This window comes from Neofelis nebulosa, chromosome 13, assembly GCF_028018385.1.
Source record: "Neofelis nebulosa isolate mNeoNeb1 chromosome 13, mNeoNeb1.pri, whole genome shotgun sequence".
Classification (NCBI taxonomy): Eukaryota; Metazoa; Chordata; class Mammalia; order Carnivora; family Felidae; genus Neofelis; species Neofelis nebulosa.
Genome location: NC_080794.1, coordinates 14,438,348 through 14,455,585, shown reverse-complemented (window position 1 = coordinate 14,455,585; position 17,238 = coordinate 14,438,348). Strand labels below are relative to the sequence as shown.

Sequence of the window (17,238 nt, the reverse complement as noted above, 5' to 3'; positions counted from 1 at the left end):
TGTCTCTTCCACTCACAGGTTAATGAAGCCTTTTTAGAGGTCCCTAACCCAAGACAGTCCTTAAGGTCCACATGCTTTGTTCAGTAGGATTTCAGTTTGTTTTTTTTTTTAATTTTTTTTTAATGTTTTTATTTATTTTTGAGACAGAGAGAGACAGAGCATGAATGGGGGAGGAGCAGAGAGAGAGGGAGACACAGAATCGGAAGCAGGCTCCAGGCTCCGAGCCATCAGCCCAGAGCCCGACGCGGGGCTCGAACTCGCGGACCGCGAGATCGTGACCTGAGCTGAAGTCGGACGCTTAACCGACTGAGCCACCCAGGCGCCCCAGGATTTCAGTTTTTAAAACGAATAAAATTCAGTTTTCACCTAATAAAGAGCTGTAAGTTTTTTTCTATTTTTTTGATTTTTATTTTAGAGAGAAAGTGCTCATGAGTAGGGAAGAGGAGCAGAATTTTTTTAAATGTTTATTTGAGAGAGAGTGAGAGAGCAGGGGAGGAGCATAGAGAGACGGAAAATCCCAAGCAGGCTCTGCACTGACAGCACAGAGTCCAACACGGGGCTCAGTCTCACAAACTCTGAGATCATAACCGGAGTCAAAACCAAGAGTCCATCGCTTAACCTACTGAGCCAACCAGGTGACCCACAAGAGAGCGTCTTAAGCAGACTCCATGCTCAGTGTGGACCACTACCCAAGGTTCAATCCCACAACCCTGCGATCATGACCTGAGCTGAAATAGAGTCAGACACTCAACCAACTGAGCTACCCAAGTGCCCAAGAGCTGTAAGCTGTTTGAACGGAAAAGCTTTATTGCCCAACCAAGATATCTTGGCCCCTAAGGACTTGTGTCCACAGAAGGAAAATAATAATGTTTTTGTTGCATGAATGAAGACCTAAATGTAGGAAGCTGTAACTTAATTCACTTCCCCCCCACCCCAGGTTCTACTAATATTCATAAAACTGGCTATGTTTCACCTAGAATGGTTAAATAGTTAAAACTCACCTACCTGGAAAATGTAAGGTGGTAGAAAAAATTCATTTGTTTTAATCAGTAGGGTTTTAAGTTTATTTATTTTTGAGAAAGAGAGCAAGTGAGGGAGGAGCAGGGAGAAAGGAAGACAGAGGATCCCAAGGAGGTTCCAGGCTGTCAGTGCAGAGCTCAACATGGGGCTTAAACTCATGCACCCGGAGATCATGACCTGAGCCAAATTCAACAGTTGGACATTTAAGCAACTGAGCCACCCAGATGCCCCAGAAAAATTAATTTCTTAAAACAATGCTAGACATTTAGGCACATTTAAAAATACTATGCTTTGGGTTTCTGAGTTTAGAGATTAGATGACAAAGAACAGAACTTTTGTAAGTAAGAATGTATGTGCAAGGTGGAGGGAATTCAATTATTATTCTCCACTGATGCATTTGATTACTTTTCCACACTGTATCAAAACCATGGGGATGTAGTTTTTAACCCTCTTAAACCAAGCTATATCACAGAGATGCTCATTTGCATGCTGATAAGGCTTTTATAGATGTGAATAGAAATACACTACCACATTGATTCTCAAACTTTGTGGTAGGGGGCTTTACTTAAAATAAAGGCTACTGAACTTATTAGATATGTCTCCTAAGACAAAGGAAACAAAAGCAAAAACGAACTGTTGGTACTACATCGAGATAAAAACATTCTTCACGGTGAAGGAAATAATCAACAAAACTAAAAGGCAGCCTATGGAATGGGAGACAATTTTTGCAAATGACCTGATAAACTGTTAGTATCCAAAATCTATAAAGAACTTATCAAACTCAACATCCAAAAACCAAATAATCCAGTTAAAAAATGGGCAGAAGACACTAATAGATGTTTTTTCGAAGAAGACATCCGGATGGCCAACAAACACATGAAAAGATGTTCAACATTACTGTTGATCAGGGAAATAGAAATCAAAACTCCAATGAGTTACCACCTCACACCTGTCAGAATGGCTAAAATCAACAACACAAGAAACAACAGGTGTTGGCAAGGATATGGAGAAAGGGGGAACCCATGTGCACTCTTGGTGGGAATGCAAACTGGTGCAGCCACTCTGGAAGACAGTATGGAGGCTCCTCAAAAAGTTATCAATGGAACTACCCTGTGATCCAGAAATTACACTACTAGGTATTTCCCTGAAGGATGCAAAACTACAGATTCAAAGGGGCACATGCACCTCAATGATTATAGCACCACTATCAACAATAGTGAAACTATGGGGAGAGACCAAGTGTCCATTGACTGATGAATGGATAAAGAAGATACGGTGTGTATACACACACACACACACACACACACACACACACAGGAATATTAGCCATCAAAAACAATGAAATTTTGCCATTTATAATGACATGGATGAAGATAGAGAATATTATGCTAAGTGAAATAAGTCAAATACGTTATGATTTCACTCGTGTGTGAAATTTAAGAAACAAAACAGGTGAACATGGGATGGGGGAAGAGAGGGGGAAACTATAAAGCAAACTCTTAACTATAGAGAACAAACTGAGGGTTAATGGAGGGGAGGAGTGTGGGGAGATGGGTTAAATGGGTGATGGAGATTAAGGAGGGCACCTGCCGTGATAAGCACTGTGTGTTTTATGCAAGTGATGAATCACTAAATTCTACATGCAAAACTAACATCACACTGTATGTTAACTAACTGGAATTTAAGTAAAAGCTTGGAAGAGAAAAATAAAATAAGGGCTACCTGACTGTCATTCTTAAGGTTCTAATCTATTGGGACTTGGAAATCTGCATTTCAAAAGATTAATATAGGTGTCTTCGATGCAAATGTTCCATAGATCAAACTTTGACAGACGTGGATCCATTGTTTTATTTCTGAACCTCAGTTTTCTCAACTGTATAATAGGCAACGCAACAAAACTATCTTTCAGTCCTATTAAAAAAAAGGCATGAACTAAGGTGTAATACACTAAAGGATCATTAGTTCAAAATTAGATATAAAGATACATCATTGTACATTTGTCTTGTGGTTAACAACAACAACAAAAAGATTAAAAATTTGAAATGCCAGGTTTATGCAAGGCATGGAAAGATTTCAGTGGATTTTGAAATATCTTTACAAAAATGTTACTGAAATGCAGGAACAGAGGCATAAAAAGTGGGCCACCTATTGAATAGACCACTTTCTGCTTATATAAGTGTGAAGAAAACCCTATCTGCATAATCCATATATGTGAAAAGATAAGCAGGTCAAAGAACAAGAAGAAAAGCTTTCCTTTAAAGTTGCAATTTCTACACTTTTTCTTTTTACATATAATGAATCATTCTAAATATGCAGACATCAGGCATGGACATTTGCATCTTTAATTCTAAAAACAATAAGTTAGGATAGAGAAAGTTAAATATGCAGAGATAGCCTCTCTAACCTTGGCCTATATTACTTATTATTTTCCCTTAAACCACAAAGTACTTTATGACCCACAATGCTAGGGGAAAGGAGTACCTATGGAGCCTTTAAAAAAATTTTTTTTAACGTCTATTTATTTTTGAGACAGAGAGAGACAGAGCATGAACAGGGGAGGGGCAGAGAGAGAGGGAGACACAGAATCGGAAACGGGCTCCAGGCTCCGAGCTGTCAGCACAGAGCCCGACGTGGGGCTCGAACCCACGGACCGTGAGATCGTGACCTGAGCCGAAGTCGGACGCTTAACCGACGGAGCCACCCAGGCGCCCCAACTTATGGAGCCTTAAAGACAGTAATACTTGGTCTGTCTGACCCGTGTTACCTCATCACCTCAACTAAAAAATGGGAGAGTTATCTCAAAAGAGGGTATGTGCATGTATGAATTAAATAAGGAAATCTCATGTGAAAAGCATCCTCTTAATGGTAAGTGCTCAAAAAGGTTGGTGACTTTCCTCATATTTTCTCCCTTTCTTCTACTACTCATGTTTCAGAAATTCATGCATTTGGTTGTAAAATAAATATTCCCTTATCACTACTATTGCTCTTTCATTGTTGCTATGAAACGCTATTTAGAGCAGAAACTTCTTTTCCTTCTAGAGAAATAAGAGTGTGTGTTCTAATGTTTTCACTTACCTATGTATTAACTTGTTTTCTGAAAGACATATGTGGGGTCTAGTGATTTGAGTTTTTTAAACTAGTTAAGTTTATTTCTTTATTTTGAGAGAGAGAGGGAGAGAGAGAGAGAGAATGAATGAACGAATGAATGAATGTGAGTGGAGGAGAGGTGGAGAAAGAGGGAGAGAGAAAATCCCAACCAGGCTCCGCACTGTCAGCATAGAGACCGACGTGGGGCTCCAACTCATGAACCTTGAGATCATGACCTGAGCCGAAACCAAGAGTCAGACGCTTAACCGACTAGGCCACCCAGGCGCACTTAAACTCTGTTTTAAAACCATACACATATTTTAAAAATTAAGAATCAAAATTAAGAATCAAAATAAAAATTAGAGATTTTTAGGGGGACATCTAAAATTGATCTTTGATACTGAAGACTTCAATAAACAGTATCAGTGTACTCAACCAACATGTTTAATCAAAAACAATTTTAAAACACGAAACGTTTTAGTACAGATTCAGGTTATATAAACAAAGCAATGTTTACTGTAAAAAACCCAAAAGAAGCTTAGAATTTACAGATTTATGGGAAAGACCCAGCTGGAGAATAAGGGTTAGGTCATCACTCTCCTACCTGTGTGACTAACAGACCATAGAAACCGAGAAGTCCCCAAACCAAAGCATTTCTCCTTTCTAACAGTGTTCCTCACATAGCACTCAAAACTTGGTCCTGTTATTCCCAAACCAAAATGCCTCCTGAAGGAGAATGAGGGCACTTTAGGCAACGTATCTGCTAGCTTGGGACACGTACAGTGTAGGAATGTTTTTTCTGAGCTTCAAGTCTGCCTGCACTCTTTGAGCCATGAATTAAATTCAGTGTGGTCAAGATGTAGGATTTCTAGGAGTAGGATCTGATCATTGAACCTTCCGTGTAACACGGGAGTAAATTAGAGTCTCTCTCCATTGCGTATCCTAACCCACTCTCCCAAAATGCCTGCCGTGCATCTCATGGTCATGATCCCCTTTCTAATGTCTGTAATATAATGTGTGTGCCTACGTGCCCTCACAACTCATTCCAGGCATAAATACCAGATATTTTCCTGTTGTTGAACCTCATAAAAATGCAAGCATACCACATGTATTCTTCGGCGACTTGCTTCTTTTGAGCGGTATTGTATTTGAGATTTCTCCAATTCTCCCATGTTAATACACAATGCTGAAGTTCATTTCCTCACTTTACATATTATCCCATTATATGAATATATATATCCCATTATATATGTCCCATTATATACATACATACATACACATTTCATTAATTCTTCTAGAGATATAAATGTGTTTCTTCCAGATTTACCTATATAATCACTGTTCTATCTCATGACTTCCAGACAGTTCTCTTGCCTTACTGTAATGACTGTGGCATTGAGTTGCATATTGAACAGAAGTGCTGATAATGCTCATTTTATCTTGTCCTTGATCTACAAGGAAGAGCTTCTCATGCTTCACTCTTACGTACCCATATACAAATAAAATTTCCATAATTTCCATATTCAACAACATCAAACATCATGATAAACCAATTTGTTTACCCAACACGCTCAAACAATTAATTCTAAGCAAAGCCATCTGGTTTTAAATGGCATTTAATGGACAAGAGTTTTCGAATCACATTTTTTCCTAACAGTAGCATATTAGATATGTTGAACAGAATCAGAAAATCAAAATGTATTTGAATCATTACTGCAACTCTGAAGTTTTGCCTAACAATCCTGTTCAATCTTGGCTCAACTTTCTGGAGAGAGTTCAATTTTTGATGTAACACAGCTACAGGGCCATACGCACAAAATTTGGGCAAAGATAGTTTTCACTGCTCCTTTGTGAATTCTTTGATATCTTATAGTTCATGGTTGGGTGGAAGGGAACGTCATGTTTCCAGGCAACTGGAATATACAGAGAACTAACTCAGCTTCTAGAAGAGGCAGCAACAAGTACTGTAGACATCACTATAAGCGTTTTGCTCAAGGTGTAGAACAATCAGTTTGTGGAGGTTTAACGGGGGAAAAAACACGTATTTCGGAGTTTCTCCCTTTGTGTGCAAGTGCTTCATGGGAAAATAAAAAGCCTTACACTTAAATGAATGTCTTGAGTGGGGGGAATCCACTTGTAACTCTAGCTGCCTGTGGGTGTCTTATGACATGCTCTAAGGAAAAGCCAGTTCAGGGGTAACAGGGAAACGATCTTTGCAAGGGTTACCCTTTGTAATTTTTTAAACACATAAGAGAACAAGTTTACATCTGTATACCTAAAGCAAAGCATAGAGATTCAGAAAATTTCAATTCTGCAACCTATGGGCCTGCTTACTTGAAGGCTCTTGTTACTTTTCTCTCCTGTTCCATCCCACTGGGACTTAAGCGGGTTCAGCGCCTGCCCCTCAGGATTTTATACACTGATTCCAATACATGCATACAAGAATTAGTATAATTAATATACTAATATCATACCTTAATAATCATATAATTAATGTGATTAAACATCATAGCAGCTAAGTCGCAGGACATGAAAAACTAGTTATGGAAAAATCTACGGCTGGTTTAAAAAACATCTTGAATGTGTCAAAAGAGTCTAACATATTCTTTCTACTTCTCTCCCAGGATCCCCATGGTGCTCTGAAATATTGCCAAGGGAATGGGCTCCCGCGGCGTCATTTCCTTGTTATTTCTGTTGATGCATAATACAAAACTCATAAAGTAGCACCACTAATGCACCTGTTTTAAACTCAAACTGGTTACAAACCACAGGTTCCTTTAGGTAGTGCTAGGAATTTGCAGTAATGGGGTAATTACAAAAGTCTGTCAGAAATTCATCATAAATGGATAAATGTATCACCCCATGAGAGCAAAGGATTAGCAAAGTGATAAAGAAAAAAAAATAAATCCAGACTGTCGGGACAAAAAGTCCCCCTGTGGCCTACTGAATCATTTATATCCATGAGGATTTTCAATTTCTCCTGATTCTTTAGCAAATGTTAAGAAATAAGACAGTAAATGGTAAAGCTCCAATAATTTATACATAAACCACAAAATGTTAAGGTTTCTTAGCCTCTAACACTGGGCCATTCAGAACACAGTTTTCACTGTAACTGTGGTCGGACATGTCATTTCCTGATGTCCTCAAGATGCTGGCACCTGACATCTATGTCTGTCCCAGGCTTTCTGCGATCCGTCAACAGAACAGGTATGATACAAACACAGCCGGTGCCATCTTTGCTTTAGTGACATGTCACTGGTGTAAAGTCGGACACATTCTTGAGTCAAAATCGTTTCAGAGAGGATTATCTAACCTGTGACCCAGCAAGATTTATAATCTTTCACGTATCCTGTTCACTGTGGGTCTGTAAATCGCTTTCCTTTTTTCACATGAGCCATAAAGTACGAGAGTCAGTCGTGTTTGTTCAATTAGAAGAAACAGACTTATTTACATTTTAGAAATCGCTTCTTCATTTACAAATTTTAATTGGGGCGCCTGGGCGGCTTAGTTGGTTGGGCATCCGACTTTGGCTCAGGTCACGATCTCACATCATGAATTTGAGCCCCGTGTGGGGCTCTGTGCTGACGGCTCGGAGCCTGGAGCCTGCTTCCGATTCTGTGTCTCCCTCTCTCTCTGCCCCTCCCCTACTCATGCTCTGTCTCTCAAAAATGAATAAACATTAAAACATTAAAATAAATAAACAAAATTTTAATTTACTTTTCAAATAAGCTCTATGCCCCACACGAGGCTCGAACTCACCACTCTAAGATCAAGTCACATGCTCTACTCACTGAATCCAGTCAGGCACCCCTAAACTTATTTACATTTCAAAATAACAATTAGAAAAATGAGAACTGCTGTATACATTCCCTTCCACCGGCATTTCCTTCCCTATCGCTAAGTATGTACAAATTCCTCTTAAGGATCCCTTATGATGAAGCAAAATAAGTTCAGATCATTAGATATAAATATCATATATTATAACTTATAAGGTTATGACTTCAATGATGAAAGGAAATGTAAGGTATTTTTAGAGTGTTAGAGCATACATCTGCATAAGTCGCCATTTTCCAATTCACTTAATTTATTATTTAGTTTTTAAATACAAGTTAAAGTAGATTTCTTTTTTTTTTTTAAATTTTTTTTTTTAACGTTTATTTATTTTTGGGACAGAGAGAGACAGAGCATGAACGGGGGAGGGGCAGAGAGAGAGGAAGACACAGAATTGGAAGCAGGCTCCAGGCTCTGAGCCATCAGCCCAGAGCCTGACACTGGGCTCGAACTCACGGACTGCGAGATCGTGACCTGAGCCGAAGTCGGACGCTTAACTGACTGAGCCACCCAGGCGCCCCTAAAGTAGATTTCTAATGCTTCAAAGTTAATATAAAAGCATAAATTATGATTTTTCATACATATCCTTTGTATACCCCATATTTATCCTTTCCCCTGTAATTTATCACTTTTAATAGATCCTGTTTAATAGGTTTATCCTTTCCCTTATAACATCACTTTTAATGGATATTAAGAAGTATCCAGTGAAAATTTCTTTATGAAGACATAATAAAACATGAATATATTTATATCATTGATGTTCTGGGTGCTAAGCAACTTGCCTAAGAATACTGAGACTGATAAGTTTTATAGGGGGATTCAGACTTGGGCCATTTACTTTATTTTTATTTCATTTTATTCATTTTTATTATTATTTTTTGAGAGAGAGAGAACATGGACAGGGGAGAGGGACAGAGAGAGAGAGAGAGAGAATATCTCAAGCAGGCTCCAGGCTCAACATGGAGGCCAACACGGGGCTCGATCTCACTAACCTGGGGATCATGACCTGAGCTGAAATCAGGAGTCGGATGCTCAACTGACTGAGCCAGGAGTCCCTGGACCATCTGATTTTAAAGCCCTGGTGTTCTACCATAGCTATGTTACTGCTTCTAATGATGAGACGGAACTTTTCATTTTTGTTTTTGTTTTTTCCTGTTGAGAATTTCTAAAGTCACCTTAGTCTGTTTCTTGTTTAACTATATAATTTAAATGATGGGAATCTTCCCATTTATGCAGACATGTCAGTGGCATCTAGCATCATGGTTATTAAATTATAGAACACAGGTTATTTTCTGGTCTTCAGAGTTCTACTTTCTCTTCCTCCAGCACCATTTTTGGGAGGTCGTTTCTCAAATGTTTCTCTATCCGTTTCAGAAGATGGAAAAGCTCGAACAGCTCACGCCCCGTGCCCATGCTCCTCCAGGGGTCATTGATGCTCCCCAGGCCCCGCCCCACCGTGCAGCCCCCTTTGGTGCTCGAGGGCTTACCGTGCCTTTGCTGATGATAAAGAACGTGTCCCCTCTGGCACCTTGCCTGATGATATACTCCCCATTCTCATAGTGGGTCTGCAAAACAGAAACAGTAATAGAAAAAAACCATGAAGAAGGGAGTAATATCACAAACAGCTCAACCTCTTCAGATGTCAGCTCTGCAGGGATGCATTCACCCTGATGGAATTTTCCCCAAGCCAAGAATCGATCATGATTTAAGAGTAACAGTGAATGAGCACAACAATCACAAAGAAATCAGGTTTATCATGCTCGCGTTTAAAACCGTTTCGTTAATGCCATTTTTCTGGGTGATTATATTCCGATCTTTAAATTCATTCATGTTAATAGTTTGAAAAAAATATTCTCTCTCCCATCAACTGAGCATGAAATAAAACAGCAGAGCTGCTAATTAAACTGGTCTTTTTATTGTGTCATTCTCGTTTGGGTTTTAGTATTTTTATGATGATACCCTCCCCTCCCCTCCCCCTGCTTTTTTTGTAGAAATTACTGTGGCATCTAAAGATCTTCATTTGGAAACCAGATTGATTTTCACTGTGGGTTACATGGTCTTAGGGTGAGTCTGAAGGCACTGCCTCATGCTTTTGCGCCCTTGCTTCGGTCATTTAGATTCGGCCCCTGTCAAACGGAATGTCTTCATTTTATGGACTGAATTCTGGTCCAGCATCTGGGAGCTCATCAGCCAGCAAATGAAGAGCAAAGTAAGGCTGCAAAAGGGTCATCACTCAGTGTGTCAGAGCTCAGATTTGGACACAGTCACTAGGTCCGTTCCCAGGGTGAAGATCACTCCTGCCATGAACAAAAGTAATTTCTATAAGGCGAGGTGGGAAAAAGTATATTGCTGGGTCAGGAGCTATAACAGAAAAATGACACTGTGCCATCTGGCGACACTCCTCTCTGTGGCTCAGCAAGGGAGCCGTATTTGGGGAAAGAAAACGTACTTTATGCACTCCCTAGGAAACAGATTTCATGGCTTACATGGGGTATCCATCAGGCCAACGACTGATTTGTCCTTATGTACTTCACTACTATGTTCCTTAATGCTACTGTCTATTCACTCTTTTTTTAATGTTTATTTATTTATTCTGAGAGAGAGAGAGAGAGAGTGCTAATGCACAGTGGGGGAGGGGCATAGAGAGAGGGAGAGACAGAATCCCAGCAGGCTCTGTGCTGGCAGCCCAGAGACGGATGTGGGGCTCGAACTCACAAAACCATGAGATCCTCACCTGAGCCAAGACCAAGAGTCAGACACTTAACCAACTGAGCCACCCAGGTGCTCCCATCCACTCTTACAACCGCCTTTTGTTAGTACCTAACCGTGAGAACAGCCATAACTTCTTTCGTATATCTAGAAATTTAACGTATTAATTTTCCTTTTTTTTTCTTTTTACTCGTAACAAGTTATAAAAATAGGATTATAGAGTGCATATTCTTCAACTGATTTACTTCATGTAAGAAGCTATCCACGCTCCACTGTCACGACAGTGACAGTGTTGTTTGGGAAAGAAAAGGTCTTTACGACATGCAGATTTTGAAAAAAAATGCCTCGATCTCACCAACATATCTGAGCGCCTCCGAGTCAGGCCCGGTTCTAGGCACTGATGATACAAAGAGGGGTAGGACAAAAATCTCAGAGTAGTAACCATCCACTGAATGTTTCTACTATGGTGCAACATTCTACAGGCACACAGTCCAATACAGTAGCCTCTGGCCACATGCGGCCACTGAGCAGTGACATGTGGCCAGTGTGTCTGAGAAACTGAATGTTTTTGTGTATTTCATTGCCTAGATTTTTATCCTTAGTAACAGCGATGTTATATTATGTTCCATTTATCTTCCTCTTTGTCATATTTCTCACTTGCTTCCTAATCTGAAACCTCTTGAAACCCCCCCAAACAATCCAGGGTGCAAACGCCATACTCCACGTTGGTAGGGTTTGGGTCCGGTCTGTTGTCCAGCCTCACACTTTCCCCAGGCTTCCCCATGGAGAAGGTTCTTGAGCCCCAACAGTAGTATGAGGATAAGTCACCGCTGTCGGGCAGGACAAAGTCTCTCCGAAAAGAAGAGAATTCGCAGCTTACAAGAGACCACGTAATGGTAGCAGAAACGCTGTTATTTTGGAAAAGGGAGAAAAATGCAAATAAAAAGCACCAAAACTGGAAGAAACTTTAGCTCATCTGAGCTCATTTTTACTTATCTCCTTAACAGCACATTCCTCCCCATGTGACTGTCCTTTCCTTTCAGAAAGCCACAGTGATTTATACTGTATTACCCTACATACCTAAGTGCGAAAGTAAGACTTTCTCAGGGACAACACACTGCCATCTTGACGCAGATAATCCTTTGCTGGTGGGAGCTGCCCTGGCCAGCTGTTGGGTCTCTAGCAGCCACTGTCGCCTCTATCCCCTGGATTCCAGAGCTGCTTTAAATCCCAAAAGTGAACCTTGTGGCAACCAACAATGTCACAAGACATTGCCAATTACCCTGGGGGGGGGGGGTGCAAAACTGTGCCCGGTTGAGAATGTGTGAGCTAAATCTTTTATGGTTTTCTGGACCTGAAACAGCAATTTATGATGTCTCTTGGTCGTGTGTGTGAACCAGATCATTCTTTGGCTTCCCTCAGTGTCGGCTTGGATCCCTGCAAGGTCTAAGGCCTCACGCTTGTGGTGAGCATTGGGAGCCGGTCACTAGCTGGGGGCACGCCTCTGACTGTCAGCTTCTGCCCTGGCCCACGCAGGCCTCTCTGGGGGGAATGCCTAGTCTCCTCCACAGCATGGTGATCTGGGGGAGAGCCACTTTCTTCTATGGCGGCTGGCTTCCAAGGGCGCAAAAGCAGAAGGTGCCAGGCTTTCCCAAGGCCCAGCCTGGGAACAGGTCCTGTATCACTTGTGCTACACTCAGAGGGTTCAAGCAGGCCCCAGATGCAAGAGGAGGGGGCTGCACAGAGGTATGAACCTTAGGAGATGGGGTGCATCAGGGCTACTGAAACACAGTCTCCCACAGACCTCATGCTTCACATGCATGAGACGGAGCTCCCGACCTTCTCCTAGCCCTGCCTCTCCGTGACTTTTCTCCATCACTGATGACAAGTGCATCTTTCCTGGTACTTGTCCAATCGTCTTGGAGTCCCGTTTGACTCTTCTGTCTTGTAGGCCCACAACTACTCTGTTAATACGGCCACGGTCTCCACCTTCAGATTACACCCAGAACGCAGTGACTCTTCAGTGTGCTTTTCCAGCCGCCATGTTCTCCCGCCCTGTCACCTCCTAACTGGGATATCCACTCCTACCCGACCCCTTGGTCCCCCTTCTTACCTAGCAGCCAGGCGATGCTGTTAACACACAGTCAGCCCGTCTGCCCCCATGTGCACGGGGCCCCACAGAAGCTGCAAGGTACTAACGGCTTCTGCTCCTTTCCTTCGCTGGCCCCACCACCCACCTCCCTCCCTCGTACTAAGCCTGCTCTATTCACACCACTTTTCCTGCTGTACCTTGAACACCCGGGCCCATCTCAGTGCCTCTGCGTAGGCTCTGTCCTCTGCCTGAGATACCCCTCCACGCCGCATAGCTCAGAAGGAGTTATCTCAGGAGAGGAAGGTTAGCAGAGGGCTGACGGACAGAAGCAAGGGCATCAAGGAATGCTGAAGGTAAAGTAAACCGAGAGCTGGAACCAATCCTTCTGATAAAGAAGGATCCACCGGCAGCCCCAGAGAGACTGCCCTCTCTCTTCTCTACCCTTTGGTATCCCGCTGGGGCTCCCTGTTGGCTGGGGTCAGCTGGGAGTCAGGAGACAGTGGAGGCCTCCCAATTCAAATCAGCCTCTGGACAGACGGAAGGACCCAGGAAAAGTGAAAAGTAGGCCTGTGGGCAAGCAGAAGGCATCAGCCCCACGTTTACCATATCAGTCTCTTCTGAACCACCTTTTCCTCTAGAATGTCAGCTCCACAAAGGAATTTGTGTTTTCCCTGCTGTTCCCCCTTGCACCTAGAAGACCACCTGGGTGTTCGCTCAATACTTATCAAGTAAATGGCTTACACGGTAAGGACGCTTTGTGCCCCACACAGCGAGGGCTCTTTCCCTTTTGCTGGTTTGCACCCACCACACGGGTCCACTGCTCCAGGCACTGGGACGGGGTCAGAGCCAAGAGGGGCAGCCTCTCATCCCACAACTCCTTCTGGGGATGGAGGGCCAGAACCCTGGCAACCGTCCCCAAGAGTCTCCTTTGAGCCACATGTCTGTTCTTAAATGAGTGCCCAACAAGACGAATGGGATTCCTCTAAACGGTTTTCATGGCTCAACGTCACCCCATGGTGCTGACAAGAAAACCCTTCAAGCGAAAGCAAACCCCTAGCCATGGGAAAATGGGAAGGAGGGATTGCAGAGGAGCCCAAAGGGTGTCTGCTTCATGGAGCAACCCAAGCAGTCACTGCAAGGACAGGACTGAGACGGGGGTGGGTGCAGAAGGGGGATGGGTAATGCTGAGACACTAGGCTGTGAGAAGAAAAGACTCAAGTCACACTAGTGGTCTTCAAATCCCCTCTGAACTGTGGGGAAGCAGAAGGAAGCAGCCTCCCCGGGTGACCTTCTGGAGTGTGTGTGTGTGTGTGTGTGTGCGCGCGCGCGCACGCGAGAGAGAGAGAGAGAGAGAGAGAGAGAGAGAGAGAGAGAGAGAGAGAGAAATGCAGGGGAAGAGATCAAGGGTCTCAGTGGGCACATCAGTACAAGGAGGAAGTGGATAGAGGTCTAAGCATCTCCAAGGTGGAATGGGCCACCCAGTGGGCAGGGGACACCACGTAGGGAGCACACGTCAGCAGAGACAGGGTGAGCGGTGGCCAAGCCACTGCAGAAGAGACTGAGGGCAGCGCCCAAGGATGCCTCAGGGTGAACTTCAGGGCATCTTCCAGCCTTGAGATGCTTCGATTCTCGGACAGGTTGTATTTCCCCAAGATGGCCACCGAATAGGTTCCAGGCCACAAGTTGCTCTGGGTGGTGCCTTTGCCATTCTCCCATCAAGAGCTGGAACCTCACTTCCCTCCCCTTGAAACCGGGTGGCCTTAGCAGCTCTTCTGTACCAGCCTGTGTGGAAGCCATGCCGCATGACTTCCAAGGTTATCTCAGAAAGCTTCCACCTGGTTCTCAGGGGTCTCCATCCCGGAAGCCACACCAGGCTGTGAGAAGCCAGAGCCACACCTTGGAGCGATGTGCAGGGGATCTGGCTGATAGCGCCACCCACACCTGGTCCCCAAGTCCCCTCACTGCAGGGAGACGCAGAGTGTAGGAGACTCCCAGCTGGGTCTAGTCTCAGCACCTGACTGTCCCCCTTTGAAGTCCCACATGTCATGGAGCGGAGACAAGCCATCCCGATAGTATCTGAATTCCTAACCCAAGGAACCTAATCCACGTAACAAAATGGTTCTTATTTACACAGCTACGCTTTGGGGTGCTTTGTTACACAGCCCTGCATAACCCAGACCAGATCCCAGCGCTGGGCTCCCCCCTGCTCCTGGCGGCTCTGACTCTGGCTGGTCCTGGAGTTGACATCCTGCCAGCAGCTACCTCCCCACCTTTATGGTCCCAAGGGAGAGGTGAGGGGACAGTGCAGGACACAGCCCAGGCAGCTCTCAATCTCTCATACAGGGCAACGCGCATTTGCGGCCCTCATTTCAGGGCAATTTCACAATAACCCCAGGAGGGCTCCATTAGGGAACGGGAGCAAATGGCTTCAATGACTGGCCCAAGGTCCCACCACCACCAAGAGGCATTCAGTGCAGCATTCAGTGCAGGTGACTCTCTATCCATGCCCCGCTGTGGCCTGTGGTGGAGATGGGAGGGAAGGACGAGTCATGTCGCTCTACCTGCCCCTCTCCACCTGTGGCTGGGTCATTTGGTGTGGACAATAACCAGTGTTTCCTAGGTTGCAAAGAACAGATGTGTCCAAGTCCCTTGCAACGGCAAACAAAGAGATTGCTCACAGCTCCCCAGATGTAAGCCCCAGAAAACCCAACCACAACCGGCAAGTGGGAAGGTACCGAGTCACCAAACAGCATAGTGGTGTTCCAAATCCAGGAGTCAAATCATGGCACCAGACCCCCGTCTTCTGTCTCCCTTACCGTGCTGTCTTCCCTGAGTAGCTTCCCCTGAGGGTCCCCAGTCAGCCCCCCAGGGGCGGGCTCCCCATGCTCTCTCTCTTGCGTGATTTTGCATCCTTTCGTCCCAGGGAGTGGACACTTTGAGAGGAACATCTACTGTTTATTTAATTTGTGGAAATTATCTAATGACCTTCCCGACGTCATCTGACATGGTTTTGTCACCCAACACCTACAATTTTCCTATCAGTGATTTTAGTTTACCTTTACTGGCATGTGCCACGTGTATTTCCAGGCTGATTCAGCCTGGAAAACCCAGGATCCACGGAAAGGCCTCAGGGACGGTGGCCAAAGGCGATGCAAGTTTGTAAAAGATAATGTCAATGATGCCGTGCTCCCTGGAGACATCCGATCGCGCCTGAGGGGGAAGATGGCCAAGCAGGCTGATTCTTGAGAGTCTCTCTAATTATGCCAATCAAATGCCAGCAGTTTCATTGTTTTTTGAAGGTCACTTTGCAGCTCTGCAATTTGCTTATTTCAAATTCAATTGAAGAAAAGTACAGAAGATAGAAGAAACGACCTGAGCAGTTCAGCAGATTCCTTTAAAGGTTTCCACGGTCATTAGGATAAAAGCCAAACTCCTGAAAATGGCCTGCAAGACCACAGTCTGCTCAGTGTCCCCGTTCCAACCTCCTGTCACTCCTGCCTCTCTGTCCTCCAGCCCCACCACACCTCTGGGGTCCACTTCTCAACTACCACCACAGTCCCTCCCTCCTGCCAGGCCCCAGCACTCCTGGTGCCCTACTCCCCACACCACTTCTCACCTCCTTCTCTTCTCCACCCGAACCTTCCCCCACCCCAAACACCCCTGGCCACACCACTTTATTTCACTGTTCTTTCCTGGGCTTGCCGGTACTTACTTGGATGATTTTGTAATGAGGTTCCTCACCAGACGAGCCCTGCTTAATCTCCAGCTTTCTAGAACCACCCATCGTCACCTTAGCAAGGCCTCTACCTCTAACACAACAGCCAATCCCAGCTGCCTCTCGCTGTCTCCACTGTTGACCCCCTAGTCCAAGCCTAAACGATGTCCTGGATTTTTGTAACAACCCCCATCTGACCTCCCTGCCTCAGCCCCTGGCCCTCACTGCACCCCACACCCTATTCTGTCTGTGCTTCTCTAACCAAAGTGACGGCCCAAGTAGCAAGTCAGCTGACATCACGCTACTGCTTAAAAACTCCCAATGGCTTCTTGGTGGATGCAGTTTGACATCAACAACTTCCTATGGTCTCTATAGAGTTCTCTGCATTCTAGCTCCTACCTGCCCTCCTGTCCTTACCCCTTCTGTCTTACCCACACTTGTTCTGTTTCAAAAACTCTGTTGTTGTTGTTTTCTTTTTTCTGTAGCTTGTACTCACCAGACTGGACCCACCCTCAGAGATCTGCACCCAGTAGAGCCGGTATCTAGAACACTATACTCAAGGTCCCGGTCAACGTCTTGTTCTCTAGAACACCGTCCTCAAGGTTTTTCTCAACATCTTGTTCTCTAGAACACCGTCCTCAAGGTCCCTGTCAATGTCTTGTTCTTGCCATTGAGTCTCAACAAGGCCTTTCCCGACCACTATCATAAATGGGCCTCCACCACCATTCGCTTTCTGCCCCAGCATTTAGTGACTACTTGCGGACGAACCCAACTACAAGGCACT

At 44.3% G+C, this 17,238-nt stretch overlaps 1 protein-coding gene across 5 annotated transcripts in view; it reads right to left on the bottom strand.

The window, feature by feature from the left end:
* The window catches only part of PRKG1 (protein kinase cGMP-dependent 1), a 1,269,228-nt gene that overhangs the window by 218,772 nt on the left and 1,033,218 nt on the right, over positions 1-17,238 (bottom strand). For all 5 annotated transcript variants that reach the window (XM_058698343.1, XM_058698342.1, XM_058698344.1 and 2 more), the window contains one exon: positions 9,426-9,503. In XM_058698343.1, coding sequence (XP_058554326.1) covers positions 9,426-9,503 — 78 coding nt within the window. The remainder of the gene's footprint in view (positions 1-9,425; positions 9,504-17,238) is intronic.